Below are 14,762 nucleotides of genomic sequence, written 5' to 3' on the forward strand. Positions count from 1 at the left end.
ATTTTATCCTTTCCTTATAATGATAATTTCTGAAGAGACAATCAAAGTCAAAAAATAAAATAAAAAAATTGTGTGATCATTTTCGATGGTATGTGGTAGAGGGTAAGTTCTTCATTTCAACTTGTGAAAATTAAAATTCAAAGAATAATGTTGAAGTGACCTCAAGATTCTATCTCATATTGAACATCCTGAAGTGAAAGTGTGTAAGGATCATAGATACTTTCATCGATTTATAAGTCAAAAAGCATCTATGATTCCTAGACACTTTCACGTTACAATCTTGAGGTCACTCCAGCATAACTCAAATTCAAATGTTAGCCAAACAAGAACATGGTAATTGGGTGTTTTGAGGGATATTTTGGTCCTTATAAGTTTTACATGAATGACTTAAGAGTCTTGTTGGGGTGACGTAAGATTTATTGTGATTCTCACAATTCTTATGTGGAGGGGGGCACATAACCATAGATGATTTTTACTCGCATCATGAGGAAATACATCTACGGTGGGCTTAATTATTTAGTTTTTAAATCTTACTTTTCCTTAATGCTGGTGGAAAAGACACTCTTGTGGGCCAATAAGAAAATATCTCAAATGAATCGTGGGGTAAAACCGTAAAAGAACTTTCATTGACATGAGTAAGGAAACGCCCATCCTCTCTTCCTCCCAATCCCTTGTTTAAACCTCGAACCACTTCTTTTACATCCAACGGCCCAGATTAGATAATGAAACGCGTCCACAAACCTCTATATATCACCATCATTTGCTCACTGCACCACCTCAGCTTATAAGCTCTCTGCCTTCATCTGTCTCTCTTCCTCAACTTCTCGATCGATTTTTTGAATCTCGAAAAAATGGCGATTGTTACTCGCTCTCTGAAGGTTTTACTAATCTTGATCGGTGTTTTATCGATGGCGATGATTCTGAAGCTATCTGTTCCAGTGATTTTGGAGTTTATAGATTCTGAAGTTCCAGTGATTTGGAGTTCTCTGCAATCTTGGCTTACGCCACCATATCTCTATGTTGTTATCAACGGTATCATCATCACCATCGCTGCATCTTCAAGGTTTCAACAGAAACTTGACAAGAATCAGCCAGATTCGATGGCTCTCGGGAAGATTTCTGGTGACGTATTGTCAGATTTCGACGTCTCCACTTCGGGATACAAAGATGAAGTAGTGTTGAAGAATCCTGTAGACAAACTTTCGGAGTTCGAGGTTTTGGATCCGCAAGTGTACGGACAGTTGGAGACTATGGATTCGCAGGTGAAGACGATGCTGGTGGCATCAGAGGACGTTGAGGATGATTTTGTGATCTCTAAGTCGTCTTCGACGCTGATTCGAAGGGATTCTATGGAGAATTCGTTTTTAGATGAGAAACCTCTGGTTTCTGCTAGGTTTGGTAGCCGGAAAATCGTTAAAGCGACACCTGAAGGTAGTATTACATTCTCTCCTCCACCTTGTGTTCTGTTTTTTCATGCTTCTAACATGCGCAGGAATCTCGTAGCGCATGTTAGTAAAAAGTTTTTATTTATTTATGTGTAAAATTTGATTTTCCTTTAGTTTATGATGCATCGATAGTTCCTTATCCGTTAAATTCGGGAAATTTCCTCGCGAGAAAATCATAATATCGTCGTAACTACCACTAAATTGTGTCAGTCTGCAACTGACACGTAACCGAAATTCACGATTGGTATCGACTTGTCGCCTTTCCAAAACTGTTCATGCGAAAGACTGAAACAATTGAAAAGGACTTCTGATTTTTTCTCATCTTTAAAAAAAAAAAAAAAATCCCCAAAAGTTTTCACGAAAGGTGTAGAATGCCCCTGGCCTTTTTCCTAAAGATACCTCTGATGTGCACTTATGGAGGATGAAGAAGTTGGATGATTTCTTTAAAAGCTCAAGGGTAGAATAGTAATTCAAATATTTAATTTAATATTTTTATTTGTGTATAATTATTCAGCTGGCAAGGCATTGGGGGTTTCGAAACCGAAACGACACGATACGCTGGAGAGCACATGGAAGACGATAACGGACGGTCGAGCAATCCCACTAGCAAGACACCTGAAAAAATCTGACACGTGGGATACGCACGGTCGCCACCACAACAACGATGGAACTCAAGAACCATCCCCTCTTCAGAAGATGAAGAAGATGAAGAAAGCAGATACGTTCAAGGACATCAACAACTCGTACTCGTCTGTGACATCGTCTCCAGGTTCAGGTAAGCTTCTAAAAGAGGCGTCTCCGAGTCAGGACGAGTTGAATCGTCGAGTGGAAGAGTTCATAAAGAAATTCAACGAAGATATGAGGTTGCAAAGGCAAGAGTCCTTGAACCAATACAAGGAGATGGTTAACCGTGGAACTTATTAGGGGATACTTTTTTTTTTTTTTCAAAAAAAAAAAAAAACTTCATAATATTAACAATTAGGAGGTGTTAGACCGGGTTTTTTATTTTTTGGGTGGGCTGGGGTTGGGGGGTGGAGTTCTATAATATATGGTCTTAAATTTTAAATTACGCGTACATAAAGGATGTGTAAAGAAATTTGATTGATAAATCAAGGTGTGTTGCTTGTTTTGTTCTTTTGTAAAGTAGCGGATTCAGATGATGTATTGAACTTGAACACTTGGGCGCATTTTAAGACATAAAGTACCTTCGATTAAGATTTTGAGTAATTTAGATATAACTCCTGAGTATTTTGTCAATATTTGAGAAACACCCAGCACTTTTAAACTGGTGATGAACCTCCTTGACCATGCTCTTCAAAAAAGAGAAAAATAAAATGATGAACATGCCCACATCTCAACATAATAGAATTAAGCAGCAGTGGTGTTTTTGCCATGTTATCCCCTCCTGACTCCAGAGAGGACAACATGTCCAGCATATCCTCTTTCTTTTCTATGGAATGTTCGTGGACTTCCTCTGTAAGGCCAACCCAAAAGTGGCCCAGAGTTTAGAACGGTCGACATTGGTTGACACTTGCAAAATCAAATCAGCACACTTGGCGTAATGGGTGGAGCCCATTTTTCTAATACAGCTTGACTGGTATGGTTAAACTTAGTCAAGATAACCGGCAAGACTTGTTGTCTCTACTCTCTAGACCTAAATTTAGCTACCATCCACACAACCCTTGACAGAACGCAAAAATATATATATTTCATTTTGTTTTAAGATCATTACGGACCACAATTATAGTTTTGCAACTCGAAAACTCAACTCGACAACCGTCCCATTCGCTAAGTCAGCAACTCACGAGTTATCATGGATAACTAAAAAAAAAACATATTAAATTAAATATTCATTTTTTAATATTTATATTTGTTTTCAAAAAAACGTTGTATACTCAATCAACTAGATACACTTTCAAGTTGATTTATGAGTTAGTTAGTGTCATTGAGTTTCATGGCCGAGTTACCTTGAAATCTAAATTGAGTCACCACGGTCAACTTTTGAGTCAAAATTGACGATTTGTAAAACTTTGACCTCATCTAGACGGCATTATGCAACCTAGATGTTTCCATGAGTGCTCTTTTGCTTGACGGTCCAATAGTCATTTGACATATGGCACTAATGACACAAATAATAAGAGAGGAATTTTTTTTATCCTACTCAAGGTGGAAAATGGAAACTTCCATCACCTTATGTCATTCAAAAACATGATCCAATGTCATATGATTGTAGTGGATGAAGTTTTACTAGTTCTAAAAAATATGAAAAAATTATTTTATTTTTCATCATTGAATTTTAACTTTAAGTTTGGGTACTTAGTATCTCTTCATTTTCAATTCCATGGATCAAGCTTGAAAAATATTTTTTTTAATATGAGTTTTCCATAAAATATAAAAGTTTGTGGTGTTAGATTGACAATGTGATCATCCAAGTGAGTTGGATGACCCGTTTTAAGATTTTAGATCTTAAAATTAAAATTTGTGGGCAGAAGGAAAATTTCCTCTCAATTACTAATGTCATTTGTGTGATTTGAACTCAATACCTTATTTTCTCTTGAGTGTGGTGGGTGCATGATTTTTCTATTTTTAGTGAAATTTTTGTTAACATAATATTTTCCTTATTTGTGATAGTTGAAAAATCAAAGATTCTTTGATTTTCTTTCTCTTGAGAATTGTAGAGATAACTCTCTAAATATTTATTCCCTCAATGTCAATTAAGACTCAGACGTCTCCCTTTTTAATTTATTGAATCGTTGGGTTTTTTTGTACCGTTTGGACTTTAACTCTTATAAAAGAGAAGTGTATCATATAATTTTGTACGTAAAAACACATATTGCAAACAGAAACTTTTAATCTTCCTCTCTTATGTTCTTTTAATTCTCACTGCTCGTACACCGATTGATTCGATCAAATTTGTAGAAGGTTTGTTATTTACAAATATGTGGTTAATAAATTTGTCACTGTTGAATCTTATAAATCAATCGTCTGAGATTGACTACACTATAGATATCATCTTAAGTGGACGATATTGATTTTAAGAACATCAACTTCTTCATATTTCGATCATTCAAATCGATAAATTTATTCAAATTATTTTTATTATCTGATTTAATATAACATTTCTCTGATTCAGATCGTTTACATTATGTTTACCAAATTGTGCCACATGTCAAATGACTGTTGGGCTGTAAACAAAAAATCATTCATGATTCCATCCCTCTTTAACAAGTAACAACTAAATTGGTGACTAGTGATGGATCATGGATCGCATTCATTACTCATAGTGGGCATGTTGTAATTGGGATTGTATGACACGTAGTGGCACGTATGCTGATTGCTAATCTGTTCAATTAAGGGGCAGTGGCTTTTGATCTTATCAACATGGTTACCTATGCATTGTCCCTTACTGCTTCAATGATCTTGTCCATTTTAATGTTTATAAAAGAAAAGAAAAAAAATGAAGGCCTAACAGGTGTTAAATTTTGGAAGTTTAAAACTGTCCCAACATTTAAATTTAATCTAAATCATTATTGACGTCATTCTTGTTAAATGGAATAGATTACCCATCCCACGATATGAACTACGTTAATTAATTTTTTAAAATTATAAAAATATCATTTTTATTATTTTATATAGGAAAACATTATGTTTGGATTGAGAGAAATGGAGATAAGAGAAAATAAATAAGTTTCTCTCCATTTTTTTTGTTTGAATTATTAAATGGGAGAGAGAAAAGAAAAGAATTTGAAAAAAGATGAGAAAAAAAAAAGATGAGTTTTCTTTCTCTCAAAAAATAAAGAGAAATAGATAGAAATCATTTAAAAATATTTTATAATTCCAACTCTGCCCCTAAATCTCTTTTAAGAAATTTAAAATTTTCAAAAGTATCCCAAGTTCTCTCCGTCAATCCAAACATGATGGAAAGTTTCTCTTCTCTTTTCTTAATGAATTTATGTTCTCTCCACTTCTCTCAATCCATACAATCTTAGTAAAAATGTAACATTAAAAAAAGAGTCCTGCTAAAGTAACATTAAGATTGTACATCGCATTGCACTTTCTTGATGTGCAAGTTTGTTGAAATCATAGATATTTTTTCACTCATACATCCATGAAAAACATCTATGGCTCCTACATACATTCACGTTAGGAAGGTGTGAGTTTATCTCCATATTTTTTTGTTTGGATTATTAAGTGGGGAGAGAAAAGAAAAAAATTTGAAAAAAGATGAGAGAGAAAAAGGTGAGTTTTCTTTCTCTCAAAAAATAAAGAGAAATAGAGAGAAATCATTTTAAAATATTTTATAATTTCAACTTTGCCCCTAAATCTCTTTTAAGAAATTTAAAATTTTCAAAATTGTCTCAAGTTCTCTCCGTCAATCCAAACATGGTGGAGAGTTTCTTTTCTCTTCTCTTCTCTTGAATTTCTCTTCTCTTCTCTTCTCTTAATGAATTTCTCTTCTCTCCACTTCTCTCAATCTATACAATCTTAGTAAAAATTTAACATTAAAAAAAAAGTCATGTTGAAGTAACATTAAGATTGTACATCGCATTGCACTTTCTTGATGTGCAAGTTTGTTGAAATCATAGATATTTTTTCACTCATACATCCATGAAAAACATCTATGACTCCTACGTACATCCACGTTAGGAAGGTGTGATGTGAGGTACAATCTTGAGGTCACTTCAGTATTACTATTTAAAAAAAAATCTTATAAAAAAATTAAATGACATAAAATTAGATTTTATATTAAAATTTTTTGAATTAATTGTAAAAATTTAAATCATGTATAAATCCTAATGTTTTTATACAAGCACATTTGCACATGCCGCCTACTAATCTGTATAAAGGAAAAAAAAAGTTAGATAAATTTAGCAACACATGTAGAAGTTTCAACCCATCATTTAAATGAAATCCGACTTTACAGTGTGTTTTAAAAACTCATTTGAGACGAATGAATCAGGCGAGACGACTAGTTTTGAAAAGTGCTTAGACAATATAATCATATTGACACATCGAAGACCGAAAATTACACATCCAATATTTTGAAGATGAGGGTATTTAGATCATTTTCAAACCAATAAAAAAAAAAGACCAAGTTGACATACTAATATCATTAAATTGAAAATATGGGGATGTATCTCAAATATTAACCAAAATATCAGGACCTATGTCTAAATCACAATGCTTTTACACTGTAATACTTTAAAGACTAATATGATTAAATGATGTGCTAAACGTACACGGCTCACGTGGAAAGTGCACAAAACCGTAGATCTTTTTTCTTATATATCCTGAAGTAAAAGATTTGTGATTCTATACACTTACCACGTCAGTGGCATACAGACCGCATATGTTTTAGTACGTCATTTTATCATGACTACTTTAAATACCCTTGTCCCCACACTCTTACTAGAGGTGCATAATCGATATTTCATCTTATTATCTTTTTTGACCATTAAATTACAAAAAGCAACTTATCTTTACAATTATACAACGAGAGAAGGCGGAGTTGAAGTGATTTGACACCAAAATTTGAGTGGTTATAAATCCCTTCCCCGCCTTAACATTTAAATTTAATATAATTAGGATTATTTTAGTCAAAACCTAAGAAATTGCAATCCAACAATTCTAAAATCATTTTAATTAGTTAATTTTTAAATTATAAAAATATCTTTTTATTATGTAATCTTCAAAACCACCCTTTAGTAAATATTTTAAATTACAAATAAATATGCATTTGCACACTTCACAATTATAATTTATTAAAACCACAATTTCACCAATTTTGTAAATTGCTTGGAATGTGTATTATCCCAGTAAATAAGATCATTTCATAATCCTCCTTTATTATTTCTATAAAAATAAAAATTTCTAATTTAGCTTTTATCTATCCTCCTGATAATACTTAATTATAAATATTTAAATATAAATTTAATTTAAATCAAATTAAACTGTATGACTCGTCCAGAACAGAAAAAATAAACAAGTAAGATCAAAGCTTAAAATCTTTCTAAAAGAAAAGAACAATGTGTGGGTATGTGTGTGCGTGTGAGAGAGAGAGAGAGAAGAAGAAGAAGAAGAATCAAATGGGGTGGGTGTAGAGAAAACATAATAAAATAATTTCAATTAGGTACGTATAGAGAGAAATGCCAATTTTTAAGTGTGTACAACGAGGAAGTGGGCACACTGGCCATCTTAGGTGCGTAGAAATAGTGACTTTTTTCTGAAGGCGACTAGTACACAAAATTACACATAATATATGTTTAATTAGTCAAATTGGTTTATGATTAATAAGAAATCAATATCACATTTTCTTAAAAAATATTTACTTATAAACATCCAAGATCTGATTAACACTGTACATATTAAAAAATAAAACTATAATAATATGTAGAAATAGTACTTAATAATTTGTTCATTTATACATTTTTACACATTAATGTGGATGCATTTAGTATAATATTATTATTCTTATTTCCATGTATATTATAATTGTTTTTGTTGTCGAACTAGTGTTATTTTCACACTCCACATATTTTTCTTATCATAATTTAACATTTCTTGACTTAGTCTAATCTCTCCTGAATGTATTTTAATGTCTAGTTTAACATTCCATACATTTTCTGTGGAAATTCCCTTGATACTCTACTCATTCTCCTAATATTTTATTATTTCTATGAAAATTATATTAAATTTTACATTTATTGATTTTTTTTAGTGACCAAACTAAAAAATGAAATAGGATTGCTGATAATAAAGAAAAACAAGGAAAGACAATAAAATTTGAGAGATATTATTGAAGAGAAAAAACAATAATAAAGTTAAAGGGCATTCTTGAAAGAGTCGCGTTGAAGTGACGTCAAGATTGTATCTCATATCTCACTTTTTTAAGGTGGAAGTATGTAAGGAACCATAGATTCTTTTCACTCGTATTTCAATGAAAAGCATTTATGATTCCTACATACTTTTACATTGGGAAAGTGAGGTTTGAGTTGTAATCTGGGGTCACTTCAATATTCTTTTTCTTGATAAGAAGTAGAAGACAAAAAACAATAAAGTTAGGGGTATTTTTGAGAGTTGGGAGAAGAGAAAAAGATAAAAAATTATTTTTTATTTTTTTCTTTTCTTTACGAGGGATAAAGATTAAGACAATAGGAAGGGATAACTATTGTTTTTTATTATGAGAGTTGCATTGGGACCCCAACTTTTACTGATTACATCCCAAATTTTAAAATTATTTAGAGAGTTACCATTGGTACACCAACTTTTACTTACCACATCCCAATTATAAATATAAAAAAAGAGTGAATGGTTGAGAATAAATAAAAGTTGGGGTGCCAATGGAAGCTCTCTCATTTTTTTTTTTTTTACTAGATTTATATTTTTGGGGATTTAGTATTTTATATGAACTTAATCATGATCGTCAACAACAATTGAAATTATTTAAATGAGTGTTATAGTGTTTTGTACATTGAGATTATAATTTGAGCCAAACCTTTGTAATGTTTGAAGAACGTGTTTTAATCTGAAATTGGGATTTGATAAATAATTTAAGGAATTGGGGTAAAATAAGTAAAAGTTGGGGTGCCAATAACAACTCTTATTATTTATTACATCCCAATCAAAAATTAAAACAAACTCTTCAAACATTACAAAGATTATGCTAAAATTATAATCTCAACATTACAAAACATTATAATACTTATTCAAACAATTCTAGTATTTGTTTACTATTTTTATTATGCTCATATAAAATCTTAAATCCTAAAAAATAGAAATCTAGCAACAAAAAAAAAAAAAATGAAATTATAGGGATATTAATGAAAAGGGGTAGAATGGTATACACAATAAAGTTGGATGATATTATTGGAAAGGGGTAGAAGAGAAAATGCTATAAATAAATAAAAAATCATCGAGATACGTGTGAGATTAAATCTGGACCTTTATTTGTGGAGGATAAACATTGGGGGAAAACACGACGATTGTCTTCCCTCTTTTCCAACTATTTGTTTAGGGGATTAAAATACAAAGGTTATCTTCCATCAATGTTTATTCCTCATAAGAGCAATTCAAATTCAATCTCATAAGCATCTTGAAGAATGATGTCTGCTTTATTACATTTTCTCTCCTCCATTTCTAAGAGTACTCATTCAACCTTATTGTCTTTTATTTTTCATCATTTTCAATAATACACCATATAAAAAAGAGATTCTGATTCAATCCCATATGTATCTCGAGGAATAATTTGTTTTATTTCATTTTCTCTCCTCCCTTTTCAAGGGTACCCTTCATCTTTTTTACCTTTTCTCGTATCCCCCCTTCCTAATAATACCTTACCAATCTTATTGCCTTTACTCTTATACATATTTTTCAATAATACCCCTGTAAATTTATTATATTTTCTTTTTTATTCCTTAATCATAAGACTTAAAATGGGTCGGATTAAGTTCAAATCTAATTATATCCATATTCTAAACCAAATTCGCATCGAAATCCAACTCTGATCCTATTTGATAAATCACATCCTAGTCATTTTAATTTCATTTAATCCAGATTCAGATCCAACCTAACCAAAGTGCTTAATTCAAGTTTGATTGGGTCAGATAATTCTAAAGAGTTCAAATTTTTTTTTTCTATACTTGTTTGTCAATTGCTATGCTATTCTATTTTACCATTATAATCATTTTATTTTTTAAGAATTTATTTTCATATTAAAATAATAGAAAATGATATTTTGAAAAAATCTAAAAATATAATTTTGAAAGCAATGTATAATTTAGATCTAAGCGGTTATATGAATGGATCCGTATCAAAATCGGATCCAACTTAGGTCACAAGACATCAATTCGTATCTGAATCATTTTTTATTTGTATGTACTCCAAAGATCTCTGCTAAATTCGAGTTATGGATCACTCGGATTTCAAATAAATCCAACCCATTTTATGCCTACTTAACCTGAAAGAGGATGTGGCTATTTGTCACAGTCGTGCTCTTTTGAAACGTGGTTGTGTGACGCAAGGAGTGCTAATCCACTAGCAAGTTTGTAAAAATGATCATAAACCACAAATGTAGCAAGCAAATTAAATAACAAAACAACACAAAACAAAATTCGAAGGCAACTTTGTTGATATAATATTGATTACACAAGATAACACATTACAAAAGTAAATAGATGTGTTTCTATGCAACTGATGATCCTATGACACGTGGGACTTCCACGTACCTTGACGCAAGGACTCGAGTCAACGTGGGTGTAGGTCAGGGATTGGAAAGCACTAGACACCCTTCTTACAAAGAGCACGCTAAGTCTTTCCTAGGTTTCCAAAAAGAAACATCAAAAGTAGAAATCGGTCATACTCCCTTATTATTAAAATGTCATAATAGATATGCCCTGGCACGAGACTGATATGGTTTCACAGTGAGCCTTACATAATGTTACATGAGTGTTCCCGGATGACTCCGAGGCGAGCTGCACCTAAACTCTAAGTGTCAGAGTACATGGCCATTACGATATCGTAGGCTTGTAACTGTAGGGACGAGCAAACAAGTGTACGTATATATGTACCAAATGGAGTGAAATCTCAAAAAATTACCCTTCTATCTCTGTCTGTATATCTATCTCATACCGAGTTGCCGTGTGCGTACGCATACTGATCTCACGCAACCTATTTCCCACTCTGTTCTGTACAGTTTCTTCTTCTCTTTTCTTTCCTGCAACGGCCTCTGAACACTCAAAAGCTTCGTTTTCTTGATCTCTGTAAGTTCCCCACCTCACTCTTTCTTTCTGTCATTTTCTTTTTGATAATCTATATCTTTCTATTTTACAATGAGATCGAGACTTGTGAGTTTTTGAAGAAATTAGGGTTCTATATGGTTGTATATTGTTCATCTGAAATTAGGGATTTTTTTTTTTTTCAATATATATCTATAATCATACATAAACCTATTTATATAATTCCAAAGTTTGGATTTTTATGGGTTTTGTTTTTTATACCACCAATTAAAATTTTGATCTTTTTTTCTTCTTCTTACTGTTGTTCTCTTTGGTTAATTGTGTGCTCTTTTCTATTAATTTGAATGTCAATTATCTTGTTTTCTGAGATTTCTGCTTGATTCTTTTTCTTTTTGATAATTTTTAATCTTCTTTCTCTGATTATTCTTCAGTAATGAAGGCCCTTTGTGCGCGTGTCCCGTTCTCTTCTCCATTTGACCCCAGAAACAACAAATAGTAGTTTTTGAAAAGAAAAAAAAAATAGAAAGAAGAAATTAAAACCCTAATTGATTGGGAATCTATCCATAACTTACTCCAATGGAGGTGAATCCCTGGAGCGACAAACGTGAGCGAGAGATGTATGACAACTTCGCCAACCTCCACGCCATAATCAAAGCAACCGAGAAGCTCAAGAAGGCCTATGTTCGTGACATTATTTCTTCGGCTGAGTATGAGCCTGATTGCCTTAACCTCATTGCCCAATTCAAGACCTTGAGTTCTACCCTCAAAGACACTATCCCAAACATCAAACAATTCATAGACACTTACAAGATGGATTGCCTCATTGCCCTTAACCGCCTCGTAACTTCTGGTGTTCCCGCAACTTTTGAGCATTGGTTGGCTTCGGCTGAACCCACTACAATGTCTGCAGCAATTGTTGCCGAATGTGTGCAGCATTTCATTACTGCTATGGACACATTGAAGCTAAACATGGTTGTGGTTGATCAGGTCCATCCGGTGCTTGCCGACTTGTTAGCATCTCTCAACAAGCTTAACATATTGTTATTGGAATTTGAGGGAAGGATAAAGATGGAGGAGTGGATCGTGATGTTGTCTAAGATGGGGGCTGCGGACGAGCTTACAGAGCAGCAACCGAGGCAGCTTCACTTTGACCTTGAGTCATCGTATAACTTGTTCATGTCTGTCTTGCCCAATGCTGGCACGTGATCGATTTGAATGATCTTGTAAGTTGTAATAAATCAACTATAATTCATCTTTCTTGGTTTATTTGGTATTATATGTGGTATTTTCTAGGTGAACCTTTGTTGAATTTAGAAAGATATAATCGATTTTTGTAACAAATTATGGATATTTCAGCGAAGTGTCCAGATTGTGGTATCTGAAGTCTAAACCAATAGTTTGTTTCTGATCGTGAGGAATGTATTTTATGTATCATGTTTTGGAATGGGTCTTCATGCCTGTTCGATTATGTTTGTGCCCTCATAATGGATTATGGGAAATTGGCAATGGGCAACCCATGGGTGTAACGAATTTAGCTTGTTTATAGCTGCATGTACTGCTTTGTTTTTCACAGGATTTTTTTTAGGGTTGTTTTGAAGCATGTGTGTGTGTGTGAATCTTTTTATTCAATTTTCACCGATATGTAACAGTAATTAATTTCAGGAGAGCACTCCTTAGATAAGAAAAAGAAGTAGAATACTTAAACAATGAAGAGTTGTTTGCGAAGTACTGAATTTCCATGTACAAAAGAGTTGCGATCCAGAATGGTGTCTACATGGCACAATTTGGTTGGAGAATAAACACATTGGGCTGCATTAACGGCTTGTTTAAGAGCCCGGGGTGTTTTAATCTCCAACTAAAGTATGCCATGTAGACACCGTATTGGATCCTGAGTCTTTTGCAAATCCTTCCATTATTCATGTAGTCTTTTTGATAAGGGGGTTTGAAATTGTTCTTATTTGCTGCTAATGTGAAAAGTAAAGTAAAAATTGGCGAGGATACGTTTATTAGGTGCATTTGGAATGCAGGGGCCCCTATTCAATGAGATCATAGAATAATTTTCTTCTTTGGATTAGGCTTTTGCAATGGTTCAATCATTTGGAGAGGCTACAGGTTTTCATGAGACACTGAAGATGGTATTAAGCATTCAAAATCTTTGTTCATTCCACAAAAGCCATCTATAAATTGTTGCAGACTAATGCACCTACTTGGATGATTCAATACTAGTGCATTGGTAGTAAAATTCTTTTACTTGAATCAGTTTCTGTTGTTCTTTTTTGTAAATCCAATGAAACCTCTTGAGTCATGGACATTGTACTGTAATGGAGAATCTTAATTATCTATAAAAATGTTAAAAAAGAAAGGATGGTAATTAGAGGTTATCTAACATCTATTCACAAGGTATTTTGTTTGCAGATTGTCTGTATATATACATATATATATATATATAAAATTATAAACAATATTCATTTATCACTTTGTAATTAAGCAAATGTAGTTTAAGAATCCATTTTATAGACTACAGCAATTACTTGCAGTAAATTTGAATTCCGGTGTTTTAGAATTTAAAAAAAGAAAAGAAAAAGAAGGAACAAATTCCTTATGTTTGATTGCATGGAAAGTCACTTTCCATGGAATTTGAAATCCATGGGAAATTAGTTGTGGAAAATAAGTAGGGTTGGAAAATTAAATTCCGTTGTTTGATTTCACTTGGATAAAATCATGGAAAAAATATGAGAAAAAAGAAGAAGAGGAAAAGGAGGAAGAAGATGAGAGGAGGGGGAGAGGAAGAAGAAGATGACGAGGAAGAGGGAGGGGGGGAGGATGTGGTGATGGTGGCGACGAAGGTGGCGGCGGCAACAGCGACGGTGGCGGTGGCAACGATGGCAGCGACGGAGGTAAGTGAGGAAGATGGGGGGAGAACGTGGTGGTGGTGGTGGCAGAGGAGGTGAGGGATGGAGAAAAAGGAGAAAAAGAAGAAAAGAGAGAGAAGGTGGTCGGAGACGAAGCCAACGACGACGACGATGACAATGACGGCGAGATTAGTATAATGGTGGTGGTGGTGATAGGGAAGAATTGATGATGGAAAATATGGGTGCATTTCATTTTCCTACCCATATGGGTGGGAAAGTGAAATCCATGATTTAGTGGACTTTTTGAATGGGGTGGAAAATGAATTTCCATTTCCATGTGCAATCAAACACTTGAAAAATGTCATTTTTCATGGAATTTGATTTTCCACCCTATTTTCTATGTGCAATCAAACATACCTAATTGTGTGGTGAGACATCAGTAGCACCTCTCTTCTTCTAATAGATAAGCAAACTTTAAATCAAGGGTTTTAAAGATTTTAAGCACCAATTTTTTGTTTTAGGAACTCTCAGAATTTGCTCACCGGAGGGGAGAGAGAGTCCAAATTTTATTTTATTTTTTATGGATTAAAGATTTTATTTCAGTGGAGAAAAGGAAAGAAAGCAAAGGAAGAAGAGAAAAAAAAAACGTTTTTCACGCTTTTAGCACTCGAAAGTGTTATTCCGATCCAAATTATCCTTTGGTAGCCTGTTGAAAAGCACTTCTAACTTCT

The 14,762-nt window shown here is 33.2% G+C and overlaps 1 protein-coding gene and 1 pseudogene across 2 annotated transcripts; both read left to right on the top strand.

The window, feature by feature from the left end:
- The first annotated feature begins 757 nt into the window (after window positions 1-757).
- Window positions 758-2,614, top strand: LOC147411380 (uncharacterized). The gene is made up of 2 exons (XM_086447955.1): window positions 758-1,431; window positions 1,960-2,614. The coding sequence occupies exons 1-2, from the start codon at window positions 852-854 to the stop codon at window positions 2,367-2,369; spliced, it is 990 nt and encodes a 329-aa protein (XP_086304081.1). The 5' UTR covers window positions 758-851; the 3' UTR covers window positions 2,370-2,614.
- Window positions 2,615-11,042: 8,428 nt separating this feature from the next.
- On the top strand, window positions 11,043-12,749 carry LOC147411381 (vacuolar protein sorting-associated protein 28 homolog 1 pseudogene; annotated as a pseudogene). The gene is made up of 2 exons (XR_015179988.1): window positions 11,043-11,203; window positions 11,611-12,749. The product of XR_015179988.1 is annotated as a vacuolar protein sorting-associated protein 28 homolog 1 pseudogene (transcript).
- The last annotated feature ends 2,013 nt before the right edge of the window (window positions 12,750-14,762 follow it).

This window comes from Akebia trifoliata, chromosome 1 (genome assembly GCF_017979445.1).
Source record: "Akebia trifoliata isolate Shusen 1 chromosome 1, ASM1797944v1, whole genome shotgun sequence".
NCBI classification, from domain to species: domain Eukaryota; kingdom Viridiplantae; phylum Streptophyta; class Magnoliopsida; order Ranunculales; family Lardizabalaceae; genus Akebia; species Akebia trifoliata.